This window comes from Oncorhynchus mykiss, chromosome 12 (assembly GCF_057628025.1).
Source record: "Oncorhynchus mykiss isolate SJ-2025 chromosome 12, ASM5762802v1, whole genome shotgun sequence".
Classification (NCBI taxonomy): domain Eukaryota; kingdom Metazoa; phylum Chordata; class Actinopteri; order Salmoniformes; family Salmonidae; genus Oncorhynchus; species Oncorhynchus mykiss.
This window is the reverse complement of record NC_143033.1, coordinates 27545119-27563074: the sequence shown is the minus strand read 5'-3', so window position 1 is coordinate 27563074 and position 17956 is coordinate 27545119. Positions and strand designations below refer to the sequence as shown.

The following is a 17956-nucleotide window of genomic DNA, read 5'->3' as shown; positions in this document are numbered from 1 at the left end:
ATATAATAAGAGAAATACATTATATATACAGACTACACTCTTAGAAAAAAAGAGTTCCAAAAGAGTTCTTCAGCTGTCCCCATAGGAGAACCCTTTTTGTTACAGGTATAATAACTATTTTGGGTTCCACGCAGAACCCTCTGTGGAAAGGGTTATACATGGAACCCAAAAGGATTTCAAAGGGTTCTCCTATGGGGACAACCAAAGAACCCTTTTTGGTTGTAGATAGCATCTTTTTTCCTAAGAGCAGGGTTCCCCAACTGGTAGACCGCCAGACACATTTTAGAACGTTTTCTGAGATTTTTTATAACCTAAAAAAATGCCAGCAAATCAGCTCCAAGTGCTATTAATTTAGAAAATCTGGTCCAAAGTATTTCCACACATAATAGAGAGACACGTGATTGTATACAAATGTAAGCAGGTGTGAAATGATTATGTTTTAGTCAAATGTATCTATTTGGGCTTCTTGCTGTCAATTTGCAGTCTACAAATTATTTGTAATTATTTTAAGGCCCCCTGAACAACCACTCAAGGAAAAATCAGCCCGCAGTCGACTCTAGTTGATGATCCCTGATGTACAGGCTCTGTGAAGGTAGGCGTTTGAGGGGCTGTAAGAATTCAATGAGCAGACTTTCTTATCTTACACACAAGACACTGCATACCCTAACACTGAGTGGAGGGAGAAGGTTGTTATCGGTCCAGTCACATTTTTTTTACTCCAAAAATGACTACTGAGTATCTCAATTCCCATATATTCAGAACAAGAAATGCTATAAAATCTTGTTTACAGTATAAACCATTTACTAACATGATCATATGAGACGTGGGCCCCTTCATTTAAATTTAGTTACAAGAGATTTATAAACAACATTCTTCCTTCCTGCCCATGAGAAAGCATTTTTGAATCTCAAACATGTTTGAATCTGTAGCTCAATTATTCCCAACCAGAAGACAAAGACTTAGACAATACGCATCTCCATAATATCTGTTACAGGGAGTAATATTTCTCCAACTCAAGATAATAGTGCATCATTGATGCCCTTACCTGTTGATTAATTTTGCCCTGTAGTTTTGAATTTTTGTATTTGCATTTACAAGATGTTTAAGATATTGAAGTGGTATGGAATTTATATCAAACAGTTGCATGTATTGTAATGGGTATCAATAACGCTAGATTTGCATGCTTGTGTGTACGGTATTCCTCGTTTCCACATTGTCAGAAGTCTTTACATTTAGCACTACTTTGATTAATGTCATGAGATAGAGATCTAGTTTTACATGAGTTAACTGGTAATCTACTTTACTGCCCGTTTGACAGCAGCCCCACATTATTCATACACATGGCCATATTTTAGAATATCTTTCTCTGACTTGGAGAGCTCATCTATATACATTTTTAAATGGTCTGATAGGAACTCAAGCTAGGGCTCAGTTATAGTGGGCCTATGTGAATTTGATTGTTTATTCAATTACCCCATAGACAGTAATATTGTCTTTGTCAGAAAATGTTTCACATTGTGGCATTAACACGTACATTGTTCTGATCTGCAATATAACAGCAGCAACTACAATTATACCAAACATAGACCTATTACATCACATTGAGTGCTTTTAAGATTTGTATTTTAGTCAACATAAACAGTAACCCCTCTGGTGTGTTCACAGTTCTAGAAGTATCCCAATAGCCAGTTTATAACTACGAAGGGACATCCAGACCATGCCTTTTCAATTACACATGAGTGCTAATTGTTATAGCTTCCTCTATAGCCCTCACACTCAACCCTGGACCTCGAAGCCAGTTCCACTGCATTCCCCTCTAATCGTAGACTGATTTAGACCAAGGACACTCATTTTTTCCCTTTCAATGAAGACCTAGACAACCAGGTGAGGTTGAATACCCCTGCTCTATAGGATGCTTTTATAAGCAATGTATTATCCAATGGTGTATTTTTTTTACGAACTGGAACTATAACAAAGCATGTCTGATCAGGCTTCATCCAACTATGGAAGTAAATACAAACATCAGAGATAATTCACCAACCATGTGATGTTACGGTGTACTATGGATACATGTTACAATTGGTCAGTAATAATATATTATCTATAGAGAATATATACTGTGGCTCCAAAAAGCTCAGCACAGTGACTGAATATGGATATATGTGGAATATGGAAGTGTGGAAGAACAAGATAGGCCTATAAAAGGCTTGTTAGACAAAGGGTCAATTATGTTGTCAATTTCTGTTGCAGCAATTATGCTCTGTTTGGTGTGAAAATAGATTTTTGTCTTACTAAGCAGTCACTGGCACCTAACACTTCTTTTTGGACTGTTCCTTACCTTTAGCTGTCATCACCATGTCATGAGAGGCATATTTGCATATTTGTAACTATTAATGAAGATGATGTTCTATCGTTTCCACATTATAGCAGCCGGACGGATTTCCAACCAATATCACACAGGCGGTATAGTTCTTTACACTGTAAGTTTCAGTAAAAAAAAAAAAAAAACTATTAGTTACCACCACATTGAGCATATTTACTTAACATTTCAGGGTGATGGTTTGAGTTTGTAGTTACATTGAAAAAAACAACAATAAAATGTATATTCCTGCATTCGCTATTCAAAACGATATAACATTTGCTTTAAAACTAACTCTATCCATGAAATGCTGGTGTTTTTAATGAGTTTTCTCTAGAGTATGTCAATTGCGATGCTGTTAGTGCATTCAGTGCATATTGTTTGCTCAGTACTGTTACTATATGTGTGTTTATTCCACCATCACTCCCAATAAGTGTAGGATTAATAATGCCTGTGGCATTTCATCAGAATTGTCTGGCTGTAAAGTTGAATCATCTTTGCCAGAGGTGGCTTCCACCACTCCATCTCTCAGATCACTCTCACTCCCCACTGGACTAAGAGTGGGCTTCATGCCTCAGATCCCTCTCGTCCTATTTGATGTTGCTTCCTTGGCCCCATGGCTCATTATGGCATTGTTTTTATACACCCACAACACAAGCAGGTGGCAGCCTGCAATGCACTGGGCTTTATGACTGGGAAAGGTTGTTTTGAATTTGTTTCGTCATTTGAGGTGTATGTGTGTGTGTGTGTGTGGGGGGGGGGGGGGGGGGGGGGGGGGGCGACGACACTTTTTGAGGACAAAGGGCTGGATGCACTAATGGTCAGCACTCCACTGCTGATTTTGTTAACCTAACCATCTGATCCACTCACTAAATGAGACAATGAATTTACCTGAGATTCTAAATGACTCTCCAAATTGCACCTCAAGCATGAAAGTGCTGTGCTAATGACAATTCGCATGTCAAAGTCACACACCACCTGCAGTGTAAAATATTATGTGGATTCCAAGGTCTAAAATGTCTAAGTGCTATTTGCGTCAGTTTTTGAACTTACAAACCATATGGCTATTAGCTCCAATTGGCTTATGGGCAGCATTCTTGATATCAGCCTCCTGTTATATCAAATTCAGAATAGCTTATTTTGCTCATGTGGAGTAGTCATTCACCTAGGCGACATTTATTTATTGAATGTGAATTTCATTTCAAACTGGTTAGATGGGGTGGGTAGGGTAAAATAGTTATTTAACTTTTATTTAACTAGGCAAGTCAGTTAAGAACAAATTCTTTATTTACAATGACGGCCTACCCTGGCCAAACCCGGACGACCCTGGGCCAATTGTGCGCCGCCCAATGGGACTCCCAATATCAAATTCAATCAATCAAATTTATTTTATATAGCCCTTCGTACATCAGCTGATATCTCAAAGTGCTGTACAGAAACCCAGCCTAAAACCCCAAACAGCAAGCAATGCAGGTGAAGAAGCACGGTGGCTAGGAAAAACTCCCTAGAAAGGCCAAAACCTAGGAAGAAACCTAGAGAGGAACCAGGCTATGTGGGGTGGCCAGTCCTCTTCTGGCTGTGCCGGGTGGAGATTATAACAAAACATGGTCAAGATGTTCAAATGTTCAAAAATGACCAGCATGGTCGAATAATAATAAGGCAGAATAGTTGAAACTGGAGCAGCAGCACAGTCAGGTGGACTGGGGACAGCAAGGAGTCATCATGTCAGGTATTCCTGGGGCATGGTCCTAGGGCTCAGGTCAGTTGAAACTGGAGCAGCAGCACAGCCAGGTGGACTGGGGACAGCAAGGAGTCATCATGTCAGGTAGTCCTGGGGCATGGTCCTAGGGCTCAGGTCCTCCGAGAGAGAGAAAGAGAGAAGGAGAGAATTAGAGAACGCACACTTAGATTCACACAGGACACCGAATAGGACAGGAGAAGTACTCCAGATATAACAAACTGACCCTAGCCCCCCGACACATAAACTACTGCAGCATAAATACTGGAGGCTGAGACAGGAGGGGTCAGGAGACACTGTGGCCCACTCCGAGGACACCCCCGGACAGGGCCAAACAGGAAGGATATAACCCCACCCACTTTGCCAAAGCACAGCCCCCACACCACTAGAGGGATATCTTCAACCACCAACTTACCATCCTGAGACAAGGCTGAGTATAGCCCACAAAGACCTCCGCCAGTGGAAAGAGGGGAACCGGCCAGGCAGAGACAGCAAGGGTGGTTCGTTGCTCCAGAGCCTTATCGTTCACCCTCCCACTCCTGGGCCAGACTACACTCAATCATATGACCCACTGAAGAGATGAGTCTTCAGTAGAGACTTAAAGGTTGAGACCGAGTTTGCGTCTCTGACATGGGTAGGCAGACCGTTCCATAAAAATGGAGCTCTATAGGAGAAAGCCCTGCCTCCAGCTGTTTGCTTAAAAATTCTAGGGACAATTAGGAGGCCTGCGTCTTGTGACCGTAGCGTACGTGTAGGTATGTACGGCAGGACCAAATCAGAGAGATAGATAGGAGCAAGCCCATGTAATGCTTTGTAGGTTAGCAGTAAAACCTTGAAATCAGCCCTTGCTTTGACAGGAAGCCAGTGTAGAGAGGCTAGCACTGGAGTAATATGATCAAATTTTTTGGTTCTAGTCAGGATTCTAGCAGCCGTATTTAGCACTAACTGAAGTTTATTTAGTGCTTTATCCGGGTAGCCGGAAAGTAGAGCATTGCAGTAGTCTAACCTGGAAGTGACAAAAGCATGGATACATTTTTCTGCATCATTTTTGGACAGAAAGTTCCTGATTTTTGCAATGTTACGTAGATGGAAAAAAGCTGTCCTTGAAATGGTCTTGATATGTTCTTCAAAAGAGAGATCAGGGTCCAGAGTAACGCCGAGGTCCTTCACAGTTTTATTTGAGACGACTGTACAACCATTAAGATTAATTGTCAGATTCAACAGAAGATCTCTTTGTTTCTTGGGACCTAGAACAAGCATCTCTGTTTTGTCCGAGTTTAAAAGTAGAAAGTTTGCAGCCATCCACTTCCTTATGTCTGAAACACATTCTTCTAGCAAGGGCAATTTTGGGGCTTCACCATGTTTAATTGAAATGTACAGCTGTGTGTCATCCGCATAGCAGTGAAAGTTAACATTATGTTTTCGAATAACATCCCCAAGAGGTAAAATATATAGTGAAAACAATAGTGGTCCTAAAACGGAACCTTGAGGAACACCGAAATTTACAGTTGATTTGTCAGAGGACAGACCATTCACAGAGACAAACTGATATCTTTCCGACAGATAAGATCTAAACCAGGCCAGAACTTGTCCGTGTAGACCAATTTGGGTTTCCAATCTCTCCAAAAGAATGTGGTGATCGATGGTATCAAAAGCAGCACTAAGGTCTAGGAGCACGAGGACAGATGCAGAGCCTCGGTCCGATGCCATTAAAATGTCATTTACCACCTTCACAAGTGCAGTCTCAGTGCTATGATGGGGTCTAAAACCAGACTGAAGCATTTCGTATACATTGTTTGTCTTCAGGAAGGCAGTGAGTTGTTGCGCAACAGCCTTTTCTAAAATGTTTGAGAGGAATGGAAGATTCGATATAGGCCGATAGTTTTTTATATTTTCTGGGTCAAGGTTTGGCTTTTTCAAGAGAGGCTTTATTACTGCCACTTTTAGTGAGTTTGGTACACATCCGGTGGATAGAGAGCCGTTTATTATGTTCAACATAGGAGGGCCAAGCACAGGAAGCAGCTCTTTCAGTAGTTTAGTTGGAATAGGGTCCAGTATGCAGCTTGAAGGTTTAGAGGCCATGATTATTTTCATCATTGTGTCAAGAGATATAGTACTAAAACACTTGAGTGTCTCTCTTGATCCTAGGTCCTGGCAGAGTTGTGCAGACTCAGGACAACTGAGCTTTGAAGGAATACGCAGATTTAAGGAAGAGTCCGTAATTTGCTTTCTAATAATCATAATCTTTTCCTCAAAGAAGTTCATGAATTTATCACTGCTAAAGTGAAAGTCATCCTCTCTTGGGGAATGCTGCTTTTTAGTTAGCTTTGCGACAGTATCAAAAAGGAATTTCGGATTGTTCTTATTTTCCTCAATTAAGTTCGAAAAATAGGATGATCGAGCAGCAGTAAGGGCTCTTCGGTACTGCACAGTACTGTCTTTCCAAGCTAGTCGGAAGACTTCCAGTTTGGTGTGGCGCCATTTCCGTTCCAATTTTCTGGAAGCTTGCTTCAGAGCTCGGGTATTTTCTGTGTACCAGGGAGCTACAATAATGCTATAGGTTAGAAATGTATGAAAATGAACCATCAACATAGCAATGCTGCACAACCACAATATTTTGCCTTACAATATTAATCAGACTAAAATGGATCACATAATAGCTACATTAACCATCATTTTCTCATCTCACTTTAATAGGAATGTAGTAGGATATGTTTTTCACCATTTTCAATGACTGTTCATGCTTAGATCTACCAATCAGGTGCACTCCAGCTGTCCTTGTCATGGACACTCCTCGTGTCTTGATAGAAACATCTTAATTCTCTTTACAAACTGCAAACATATCATGCTTATCACATTTCCATGGCTTGACATAAGGTAATTGACCCCCAGATTCACAAAGATATGTATTTTAACCACTAACCTGTCGATAAAAGCTTATGTGAGAAGCTGAGCCATCAAGTCAATTGATTAAGGCATAATTCTAATGATGTCATATACAATTTTCAAACATTCAGTCAGTCAGTCAGTTAATGTTTTGCTAACATTATAAAAGCAATATGAACTAGAGGAGACAATGGCCTGTGCTTGAACGTTTATTTGATTGGATTAAAAGTCATTCGTTTACAGTGTGTTAGTGTCTTCCCAACCGTCTCCCCTGTAGCTTCTCCCAGGCTAACACCCAAGACTTGAAACCTATGCTGTCATTTAGTCACTAGATGGGTTAAGAAAAGGACATATGTTTGGACCCTTAAATAACTCAACTCTACAACCAAAAAAACACTTCCTGGTCCGTTTTTTTACATACATCGCTCATAACCACTTTTTGTTGATAACTCTGCGAAACATGGTGGGACTAGGCTGTTTCTTTGCAGTGAGCTCATCCTCCACATTAGGAACGTGCTGACTTGACTACACCCTTCTAGCTTCTGTGTTATCTGAGAAAATGGGCGTGTTACTTTCGCCACGTGTTACTTTGGTCCAGGCTCTCCCTGACAAAGGACATCCGCTTTGATTCAGTAGAATTCTGTGGTTACAAGTCTTTGACAGTTAGGCTGAACGGTAATTTCAGAGGAGTAAGATTCGTTCCAATATAAAATTACGTACTTTTTTAATCCTTGATGATTTTAACAATACAATTTATAAGTGGAGATGTTTTGCCTAATAGAGTTTTATGAATAGTCAAAATGGTCAGAACCTGTCTGAAATACAATTATTCAGCTTTTCTGATCATTTCTGTTTACCCCTGCCTTGCCATGCATGCCCTATACATTCACATTAATACGCCATGTTGACATCCACAGGATATTCCATCAACTTATTAATGTCCTGCAGTATTGCCACCTATCCTAAATGCACTTCTCATTTTGGAATTCCAAGAATTCTAACTATTTCCCTGAAATGTTTATTGCAAAAGTGGATAACGTCTACAATTTTTTTTCTGAGGTCTTTGCTGATTTCTTTTGATTTTCCCATGATGTCAAGCAAAGAGGCACTGAGTTTGAAGGTAGGCCTTGAAATACATCCACAGGTACACCTCCAATTAACTCAAATGATGTCAATTAGCCTATCAGAAGTTTCTAAAGCCATCATTTTCTGGAATTTTCCAAGCTGTTTAAAGGCACAGTCAACTTAGTGTATGTACACTTCTGACCCACTGGAATTGTGATACAGTGGAATATAAGTGAAATAATCTGTTTGTAAACAATTGTTGGAAAAATTACTTGTGCCATTCACAAAGTAGATTTCCTAACCGTCTTGCCAAAACTATAGTTTGTAAACAAGAAATTTGTGGAGTGGTTGAAAAGTGAGTTTTAATGACTCCAACCTAAGTGTATGTAAACTCCCGACTTCAACTGTATATAGTCATGTCAAATGAAATATTAAGCCACTGATAGCTGTTCAGAGGTAACTATGACAAAACTGAGCCTTGTGCTTTATTCCCTTACAGCTGACCTCTCTTACTCTAGATTCTGACCGAGTGGCCATTTAGCATTTAGCATACTGCAGATACTGTATAGATGACTGTTTTGGTGATTGGTTATAAGCTTTGTCCTTGCCTTTTTTATATAGAGCCTTGACATCTTACATTACGTGTCATTGAATTATAGTTATGTCTGTACACACTGTCCAATCTCTTCCTGTGCTCACGTCTGCAGTAGAGCACCCCTCTTGCCCCCCTGGCCCAGGCACTGCTGTTCTCACCTTTCCCACACTCTCATCACACCCTCTGTCCAGCTCTAATGGGAGATCAGACAAATTCTGATCTCACTTAGAAACTGTGAATTAGAGGGAGAAAAGTGAAAATGATTCAATAAATCTGGATCTGTTCATAAAATACAATTTTGGTTAAATGCATTTGATTTAAATCAGCATCCCTTTTGATTTAAACACAACTTTAATGTAAGAAGTGGTCAGAAAGGGAACATTTAGGAGATAAAGATGCTCAAAGTTGAGCCATTTTGATACTTTACCATACCATGAGACATCCATGTCTTCATCCCTGGAAAATAAGTTTGATATCATTTAAAAGCTCACACAGTGTTGTCAATCAATTGTATTATTTAAAAAATATATGTATATAAAGGAATACAAATTGTAATTTACAAACCTTTAACATAAATGATTGAAAACACGTAAACTCAGATTAGATTTTTCTCCATATTTGCATATGTTGTAGCTTACACTCTATTTCACATCAGCTGAGGTTTTGTGTTGTGCCCACCATCGGTTAAGACACGGCATGCTCTTGAATACAGATTGGGTGTCATTTCAATCATAGAAATATAATTCACATGTAACGGCTGTCGTTGGTGGAAGAAGGTGAGGACCAAGGTGCAGCGTGGTAAGTGTTCATGATGTTTAATAAAATAAACAGAACACTAAATGACCAAAAACAACAGCGCTTGAATGACACGAAACAGTTCTGTATGGTAAACACCGACACAGAAAAAAACTACCCACAAAACATTGTGGCAAAACAGGCTACCTAAGTATGGTTCTCAATCAGAAACAAAGATCGACAGCTGCCTCTGATTGGGAACCATACCAGGCCAAACATAGAAATACAAAACATAGAACAAAAACATAGAATGCCCACCTTAACTCATGCCCTGACCACACTAAAACAGAGACATAAAAAAGGAACTAAGGTCAGGATGTGACATCATAGAATGGACCTATCTCTTCAGACCATTGCAATGTAGCTGGTACACTATTGACATTTAAATTTAATTGACATTGTAACAACTAATTAATTACTATACCACAGATCCACCCGTTGTATGTCAACTTAAATGGTCAAGTCTATTCTATTATCTATATTAGTATGATTTAAATAGGTTTCCTATGGAGGATTGACAATAACATTTAAAACAACAGATATATCCATTCAAGTCAATATTCTCTGATGTGTGGACCTCCAACCATCTTTGTGGTATCATTTGAAAGTTCACATTTTATTTGTATTCCCATTTTAGTACATTTATCAGCCAAAACATAGCACCCACCTTGTATTCAAGAGCATGTTATGTCAAAACCGATGGCAGGCACAACACAAAAACCTTAGATAATGTAAAGTAGGGTCTAAGCTACAACATGTGAATATGAATTTTATGTTTTTGTAGATAATTGAATTGTTAAAATGTAATAAATAAAAAAAATACAATTCTCTAGAAATGATCTTATAGTTTGACAACCCTGTTTGTAAGCTTTTAAATTATATCAGTCTCAACCGTTTATCTTTTCCAGTGATGAAGACATGGATGTTTCATGGTAGGGTGGGGTATGCAAAATAGGTCAACTTTGAGCACCTTTATCTCTTGAATGTTTTGGCATTCAGGTTCAAAAAGTCACTTTCTGGGCACTTCTACAATGGCAAGGTTTGTGGTCATATGCACATCCTTAAAAAACATAGGTGCTAATAAAGAATACTAGTAAATAACAAGGAGGTCTGCACACTCTTTAAGCTCCCAATTCACCACTTTATTGCCTATGTTTCCATTTGAAACTAATCTTCGCCAGGTCAAACAAAAAAAACTGAAGAAGATCGGTTTCCGATGGAAACGTAGTCAATAAAGCAGTGAATTGGGAGCTTAAAGAGTGTGCAGACCTCCTTGTTATTTACAACACCTCTACAATGGGCAAATATGTATGGAAGGTTTCGTTCAAGTCAAAAGGGGTGATTCAATTCAAATGGATTTACCCTTTTCACTATTTCTATAGAACCACACGACTAGGTGATGCACTTGATGGTAGTAGTATTGCACCTGAGGCCTCAATGTGAGGAGTCCTATAGAATGCCAGCCAGAGGCAATCACGTTTCATTTTGATCATGGACTATGGTCCAGATTGGCAGTCAGCTTCTGTGTGAGGTGTTGGTCATTTTTCCCCTTCTAAGTCAGTGGCTTATAGCTAACCATGTTTATTTTTAGCAGAAGATCAACTTGCTTATGTGACGTGCCTTGCATAATGTTAATTTCATCAGAGCAATTGCTCTGTGTTTGTCAATTATCATGTGGACAATGAAGCTCTGCAGTTATACTATGATAGTTTTGATGAATTTGAATATTTTAGACAAGTCCACTAGTCCTTTCTCAATGGTTTAACCCCTATAGAAAAAAATACAGGCCTCAAGCATTAGGTTCATGGTCACCTCATGGTCCTGTATGGCTCAGTTGGGAGAACATTGCGCTTGCACTTCCAGGGTTGTGGGTTTGATTCCCGTGCCCACCCACATGTAAAATGTATGCATGCATGACTGACTGACTGTAAGTCACTTTGGATGAAAGTGTTTGCTAAATAGCATATATTATATTACTTTTGTTAAAATGGCAGGAAACACCTTATCAGAGTGTATGTAGTGGCAATAGAGAGAGGCAGAAGATAATAGGAACTCAGATACTTATTGAATGATGCTGTTGACTAATACGGTACTGTTTGTGTATATGTTTTTGTTATTTTCTAAAAGCCTTTACTATATTCCTAAAGGTTTGAGGGTGGCAGCGACCACATGTACCCCATGGAGTTCTTCTTCCCGCCCCAGAGGACCTGTCTGATCTGTGCAGAAGAGGCATCCGGCTGCCACTATGGAGCACTCACCTGTGGCAGCTGCAAAGTGTTCTTCAAGAGAGCCGCAGAAGGTAAGACTTAATGAAGTAATATGCCATTGCACCTCTCCACACAGAAGACAGAGCAGAGCATTAATGGTGGAAATGGGATCCATATGTCAGAGCCACCTCTCATGCTTTTTGGAAATAATGTCTTTATGTATTACACTGAACAAAAACATACAGTGCATTCAGAAAGTATTCAGATCCCTTTACTTTTTTCACATTTTGTTACGTTACAGTCTTATTCAAAAGTTGATTTTAAAAAATGTAAAAAATCATCAATCTACACACAATACCCCATAATGACAAAGCAAAAACAGGTTTAGAATATTTTGCAAATGTTTTATATATATATATATATATATATATATATATGTAATTACGTTGTTTTTATATATATATATAAAACACGTAATTAAGTTTATTTTTTATATATATATATTTAAAAAAAACTTCATTACATAAGTATTTAGACTCTTTGATATGAGACTCAAAATTGAGCTCAGGTACATCCTGTTTCCATTGATCATCCTTGAGATTTTTCTACAACTTGATTGGAGTCCACCTGTGGTAAATGTAATTGATTGGACATGATTTGGAAAGGCATACACCTGTCTATGTAAGGTCCCACATTTGACAGTGCATGTCAGAGCAAAAACAAAGTCATGAGGTCGAAATAATTGTCCGTAGAGCTCAGAGACAGGATTTTTGTCAAGGCACAGATCTGAAGAAGGGTATCAAAACATTTCTGTGACATTGAAGGTCCCCAAGAACACAGTGGCCTCTGTCATTCTTAAAAGGAAGAAGTTTGGAACCGCCAAGACCCTTCCTAGAGCTGGCCGCCTGGCCAAACTGAGCAGTCAGGGGAGAAAGAACTTGGTCAGGTAGGTGACCAAGAACCCGATGGTCACTCTGAAAGAGCTCTAGAGTTCCTCTGTGGAGATGGGAGAAACTTTCAGAAGGACAACCATCTCTGCAGCACTCCACCAATAAGGTCTCTATGGTAGGGTGGCCAGACAGAAGCCACTCCTCAGTAAAAGGCACATGACAGCCCGCTTGGAGTTTGCCACCTAAAGGACTCTCAGACCATGAGAAACAAGATTCTCTGGTCTGATGAAACCAAGATTGAACTCTTTGGCCTGAATGCCAAGCGTCACGTCTGAAAGAAACCTGGCACCATCCCTACAGTGAAGCATGGTGGTGGCAGCATCATGCTGTGGGGATGTTTATCAGCGGCAGGGACTTTGAGACTAGTCAGGATCGAGGGAAAGATGAACAGAGCAAAGTGCAGAGAGATCCTTGATGAAAACCTGCTCCAGAGCGCTCAGGACCTCAGACTGGGGTGAAGGTTCACCTTCCAACAGGACAACGACCTTAAGCACACAGCCAATACAATGCAGGAGTGGCTTCGGGACAAGTCTCTGAATGTCCTTGAGTGGCCTAGCCAGAGCCCAGACTTGAACCTGATCGGAGAGACCTGAAAATAGCTGTGCATCGACGCTCCTCACCCAACCTGACAGAGCTTGAGAGGATCTGCAGAGAAGAATTGGAGACACTTTCCAAATACAGGTGTGCCAAGCTTGCAGCGTCATATCCAAGAAAACTCGAGGATGTAATCGCTGCCAAAGGTGTTTCAATTAAGTACTGAGTAAAGGGTCTGAATACTTAAGGTAAATGTAATATTTCAGTTAATTCCTTTTTTTAATACAAATAATGTCTAAAAACTAGTTTTTGCTTCTTCATTATGGGGTATTGTGTGTAGATTGATGAGTGAAAAAAAATATTTAATCAATTTTAGAAAAAGGCTATAACGTAACAAAATGTGGAAAATGTCCAGGTGTCTGAATACTGTAAATGCAATATGAAACAATTTCAGCGATTTTACTGAGTTACAGTTCATATAAGGAAATCAATCAATTGAAATAAATAATTTGGCGCTAATCTATGGATTTCACATTACTGGGCAGGGGTGCAGCCATGAGTGGCCCTGGGTGGTCATAGGCCCACCCACCTGGGAGCCAGGCCCAGCCCATTAGAATCCGTTTTTCTCCACAAGGGCTTTATTATAGCCAGAAATAATCCTCAGTTTCATCAGCTGTCCAGGTGGCTGGTCTTAGACGATCCGGCAGGTGAAGAAGCTGGATGTTGCAGTCCTGGGCTGGTGTGGTTACATGTGGTCTGCGGTTGGACCTATTGCCAAATTCTCTAAAACAACATTGGAGGCGGCTTATGGTAGAGAAATGAACATTCAATTCTCTAACAGCTCTGGTGGACATTCCTGCATTCAGTATGCCAATTGTATGCTCCCCCAAAACTTGAGACGTCTGTGGCATTGTGTTGAGTGACAAAACTGCACATTTTAGAATGATCTTTTATTGTCCCCAGGACAAGGTCCACCTCTGTAATGATCATGCTGTTTAATCAGATTATTGATATGCCACATCTGTCAGGTGGATAGATTTACTTGGCAAAGGAGAAATGCTCACTAACAGGAATGTAAACAAATTTGTGCACCAAATTTGAGAGGAATAAGCTTTTTGTGCGTGTGGAACATTTCTGGGATCTTTTCTTTCAGCTCATGAAACTTGAGACCAACACTTTTACATGTTGCGTTTATATTTTTGTTCAGTATAGATGTAAATTATGTCATAAGGAAAATTTTTAAATGTATTTCAAAGGAAAATTCCCATGGTCCATAGTATGGTTGATTTGGAATATGTCAACAGAAATCTATGTCATTTTTTTTACAAAATTACCTAAAGTTACATTCATCCTAGCCTACTCCTCTGGGAAATCATTTAAACACAAACATTCTGAGCTAGCAAGGCAAGTTAATCAGGCTTTGACTGACAATTATATCTAATCCATTACTATTTCAGTACAATGGCAGTTTTGGATGCAAAATATTTTTGGATGCAATATAGTTTCTCTTTAATTGACCATGCTCTGCCATAAAAATAACAGAAAACACCAGCTAAAATGCTGCCTTCCAGCTCCTAGGTATTCATTTGTTTTGTTCAGTATTTTCCTTTCTTAATTGAACTGTGAGTGGAAGCCGCATAACTGCCATCAAACCATGCCTTGTAAAATTATAGATTTGATTATTTCAACGTGCTACTTATAGAGCATGTCAATGTACTCTTCAACAACAGTGTGTACACTGAGGAGATTTTATAGTCTAAGCTCCTTCTTTTTATGATCATCACACTGGACATGATAAGCAAGAGAGCAAAATGTATAACTGTTCCTGCTGTAATCATTCATGATGTAACTAACAACCATGTTACAACTTACAACCATGACATACCTTTCTTAATCATTCAAAGTAGAATTTCGTATTCTAAATCTTATCTTTGTTTGCATCTTTGTTAGGGAAACAGAAATACCTGTGTGCCAGCAGAAATGACTGCACCATCGATAAGCTGAGAAGGAAGAACTGCCCATCATGTCGACTGCGGAGGTGTTTTGAAGCTGGGATGACCCTCGGAAGTAAATACAACTATTATGTCAATTTCTTAAGTCAATGAGAAATAATCAAAGTACTTAGCCATCCATCCATCCACCCACTGATCGATAATCATGGACAAAAGTTTGTGATATGCACAGTTACATACATTCACCAGCCAGTTTATTAGGTACACCACCCCGTTCACGAAAACATATCGCTCCTACAGACAGTGAGTCACATGGCTGTGGGGTTGCTATATAAAGCAGGCAGACAGGCATTGAAGCATTCAGTTACTGTTCAATTGAATGTTAGAATGGGCATGTTGCGTGGTATCATTGTCGGTGCCGGGGGCGCCGGATCCAGTATATTAGAAACAGCCGCCCTCCTAGGCTTTTAACACCCGATAGTGTCTAGGGTTTACCGAGACCGGTGCGACAAACAAAAACATTCAGTCAATGAAAACAGCTTGTTGAGGTCAAAGGAGAATAGCAAGAATTGTGCAAGATAACAGGCGGGCTACAGACAGACAAATAATGGCGCAGTACAACACTGGTGTGCAGAACAGCATCTCAGAACACACAACTCGTTGATCCTTGTCACGGATGGGCTATTGCAGCAGACAACCACACCGGGTTCCTCTCCTATCAGCTAAAACCAAGAAGAAGCGGCTCCAATGCTAGACAATTGAGGAGTGGAAAAACATCGACTTGAACATTACAGCGAGTTCAGTTTACTTGTGTGGCCTGCACAGTCCACAGACCTCAACCCAATAGCATAGCTGCGGGAAGTAGGGGTGCTGAGGGAACTGAAAAAATACAATAAAAATAGTGCACTTGGCCTTTATTATTCCCCACTGCACCCCCACCCAGCGGCCATGCCCAATAGAGTATCTTTGGGATGAGATGGAACGGGCTGTTCGCAGCATGAATGTACCACTGTCCAATTAACAGCAACTGCGTGATGCCATCGCATCAGCATGGAACAACACACCTTGTAAAATGTCTCCAATTTTTCAAGCGGTTTTGGAGGCAAAGGGTGTCCGACCCGGTACTAGATGGCCCTACCTAATAAACTGGCCAGTGAGTGAATATGGACCATTCTACAGAAGTGGTGCAAATTGGGGGTTGAAAAAAAGCTAATTTGTATCCTATTTTCCCCCAAACTTTCAGCACATGTCTTCCAACATACAGTGCCTTCAGAAAGTATTCACACCCCTGCCTTTTTCCACATTTTGTTATGTTATAGCCTGAATTTAAAATTGATTAAATTGAGATGTTTGCCTCTGGCTTACACACAATAACCCATAATGTCAAAGTGGAATAACTTATTATTATTATTATTATTTTTAACAAATTCATTAAAAAAAGAAAAGCTGAAATGTCTTGAGTCAATAAGTATCTGAGTATTCCTTTGTTATGGCAAGCCTAAATAAGTTCAGGAGTAAAAATGTGCTTAAACCCTCTTGGTGTTAGGGGGCACTATTTTCATTTTTGTAAAAAAAAACGTTCCCGTTTTAAACGGGATATTTTGTCAGGAAAAGATGCTAGAATATGCATATAATTGACAGCTTTGGATAGAAAACACTCTAACATTTCCAAAACTGTAAAGATATTGTCTGTGAGTATAACAGAACTGATGTTGCAGGCGAAAGCCTGAGAAAAATCCAATCCGGAAGTGCCCCAGGTTTTGAAAGCGCTGCGTTCCAATGAGTCCCTATTCAGCTGTGAATGTACCATCAACGAGCATACACTTTCTACGTATTCCCCAAGGTATCTACAGCATTGTGACGTAGTTTTACGCATTTCTGTTGAAGAATAGCCGTAGGCGGCAACATTGCGTAAGTGGTCACATGGTGGCTCCGAGAGAGATTCTCGCGTAAAATACAGAGGTAGCCATTACTCTAATCGGTCCTAGTGAAAAACTAATTGTCCCGACGGATATATTATCGAATAGATATTAGAAAAACACCTTGAGGATGGATTCTAAACAACGTTTGCCATGTTTCTGTCGATATTATGGAGCTAATTTTGAATATTTTTCGGAGTTTTGGTGACCGCAATTTCCGGGCGATTTCTCAGCCAAACGTGAAGAACAAACGGAGCTATTTCGCCTACAAAAATAATATTTTGGGAAAAAATGAACTTTGGCTGTCTACCTGGGAGTCTTGTGAGTGAAAACATCTGAAGTTCATCAAAGGTAAACAATTTAATTTGATTGCTTTTCTGATTTCCGTGACAAGGTTGCCTGCTGCTAGCAAGGCATAAAGCAAGAAATAAAGTCCGTGCCACTTATTATGTGACTTGTTAACCTGTAGTGACACCCCATCCCGTGAACGGGACCGTTGTCATCACTATGGATGGTGTATCAATACACCCAGTCACTACAAAGGTACAGGCATCCTTCTTAACTCAGTTGCCAAAGAGGATGCAAACTGCTCAGGGACTTCACCATTAGGCCAATGGTGACTATACAGTTACAGAGTTTAATGGCTGTGATAGGAGAAAACTGAGGATGGATCAACAACCTTGTAGTTATAGTACTCCACAATACTAACCAAATTTACAGAGTGAAAAGAAGGATGCCTGTACAGAATACAAATATTGCACAACATGCATCCTGTTTGCAACAAGGCACTAAAGTAATACTGCAAAAAAATGTGGCAAAGCAATTAACGTTTTGTCCTGAATACAAAGTGTTATGTTTGGGGCAAATCCAACACAACACCTTACTGAGTACCACTCTCCATATTATCAAGCATAGTGGTGGTTGCATCATCTTATGAGTATGCTTGTAATCGTTAA

General features: G+C 39.8%; 1 protein-coding gene across 3 annotated transcripts in view; it reads left to right on the top strand.

Moving 5' to 3' along the window:
* The window catches only part of ar-alpha (androgen receptor alpha), a 57398-nt gene that overhangs the window by 4932 nt on the left and 34510 nt on the right, over positions 1-17956 (top strand). For all 3 annotated transcript variants that reach the window (XM_021622396.3, NM_001124184.1, XM_090191319.1), the window contains 2 exon segments: positions 11586-11737; positions 15080-15196. In XM_021622396.3, coding sequence (XP_021478071.3) covers positions 11586-11737; positions 15080-15196 — 269 coding nt within the window.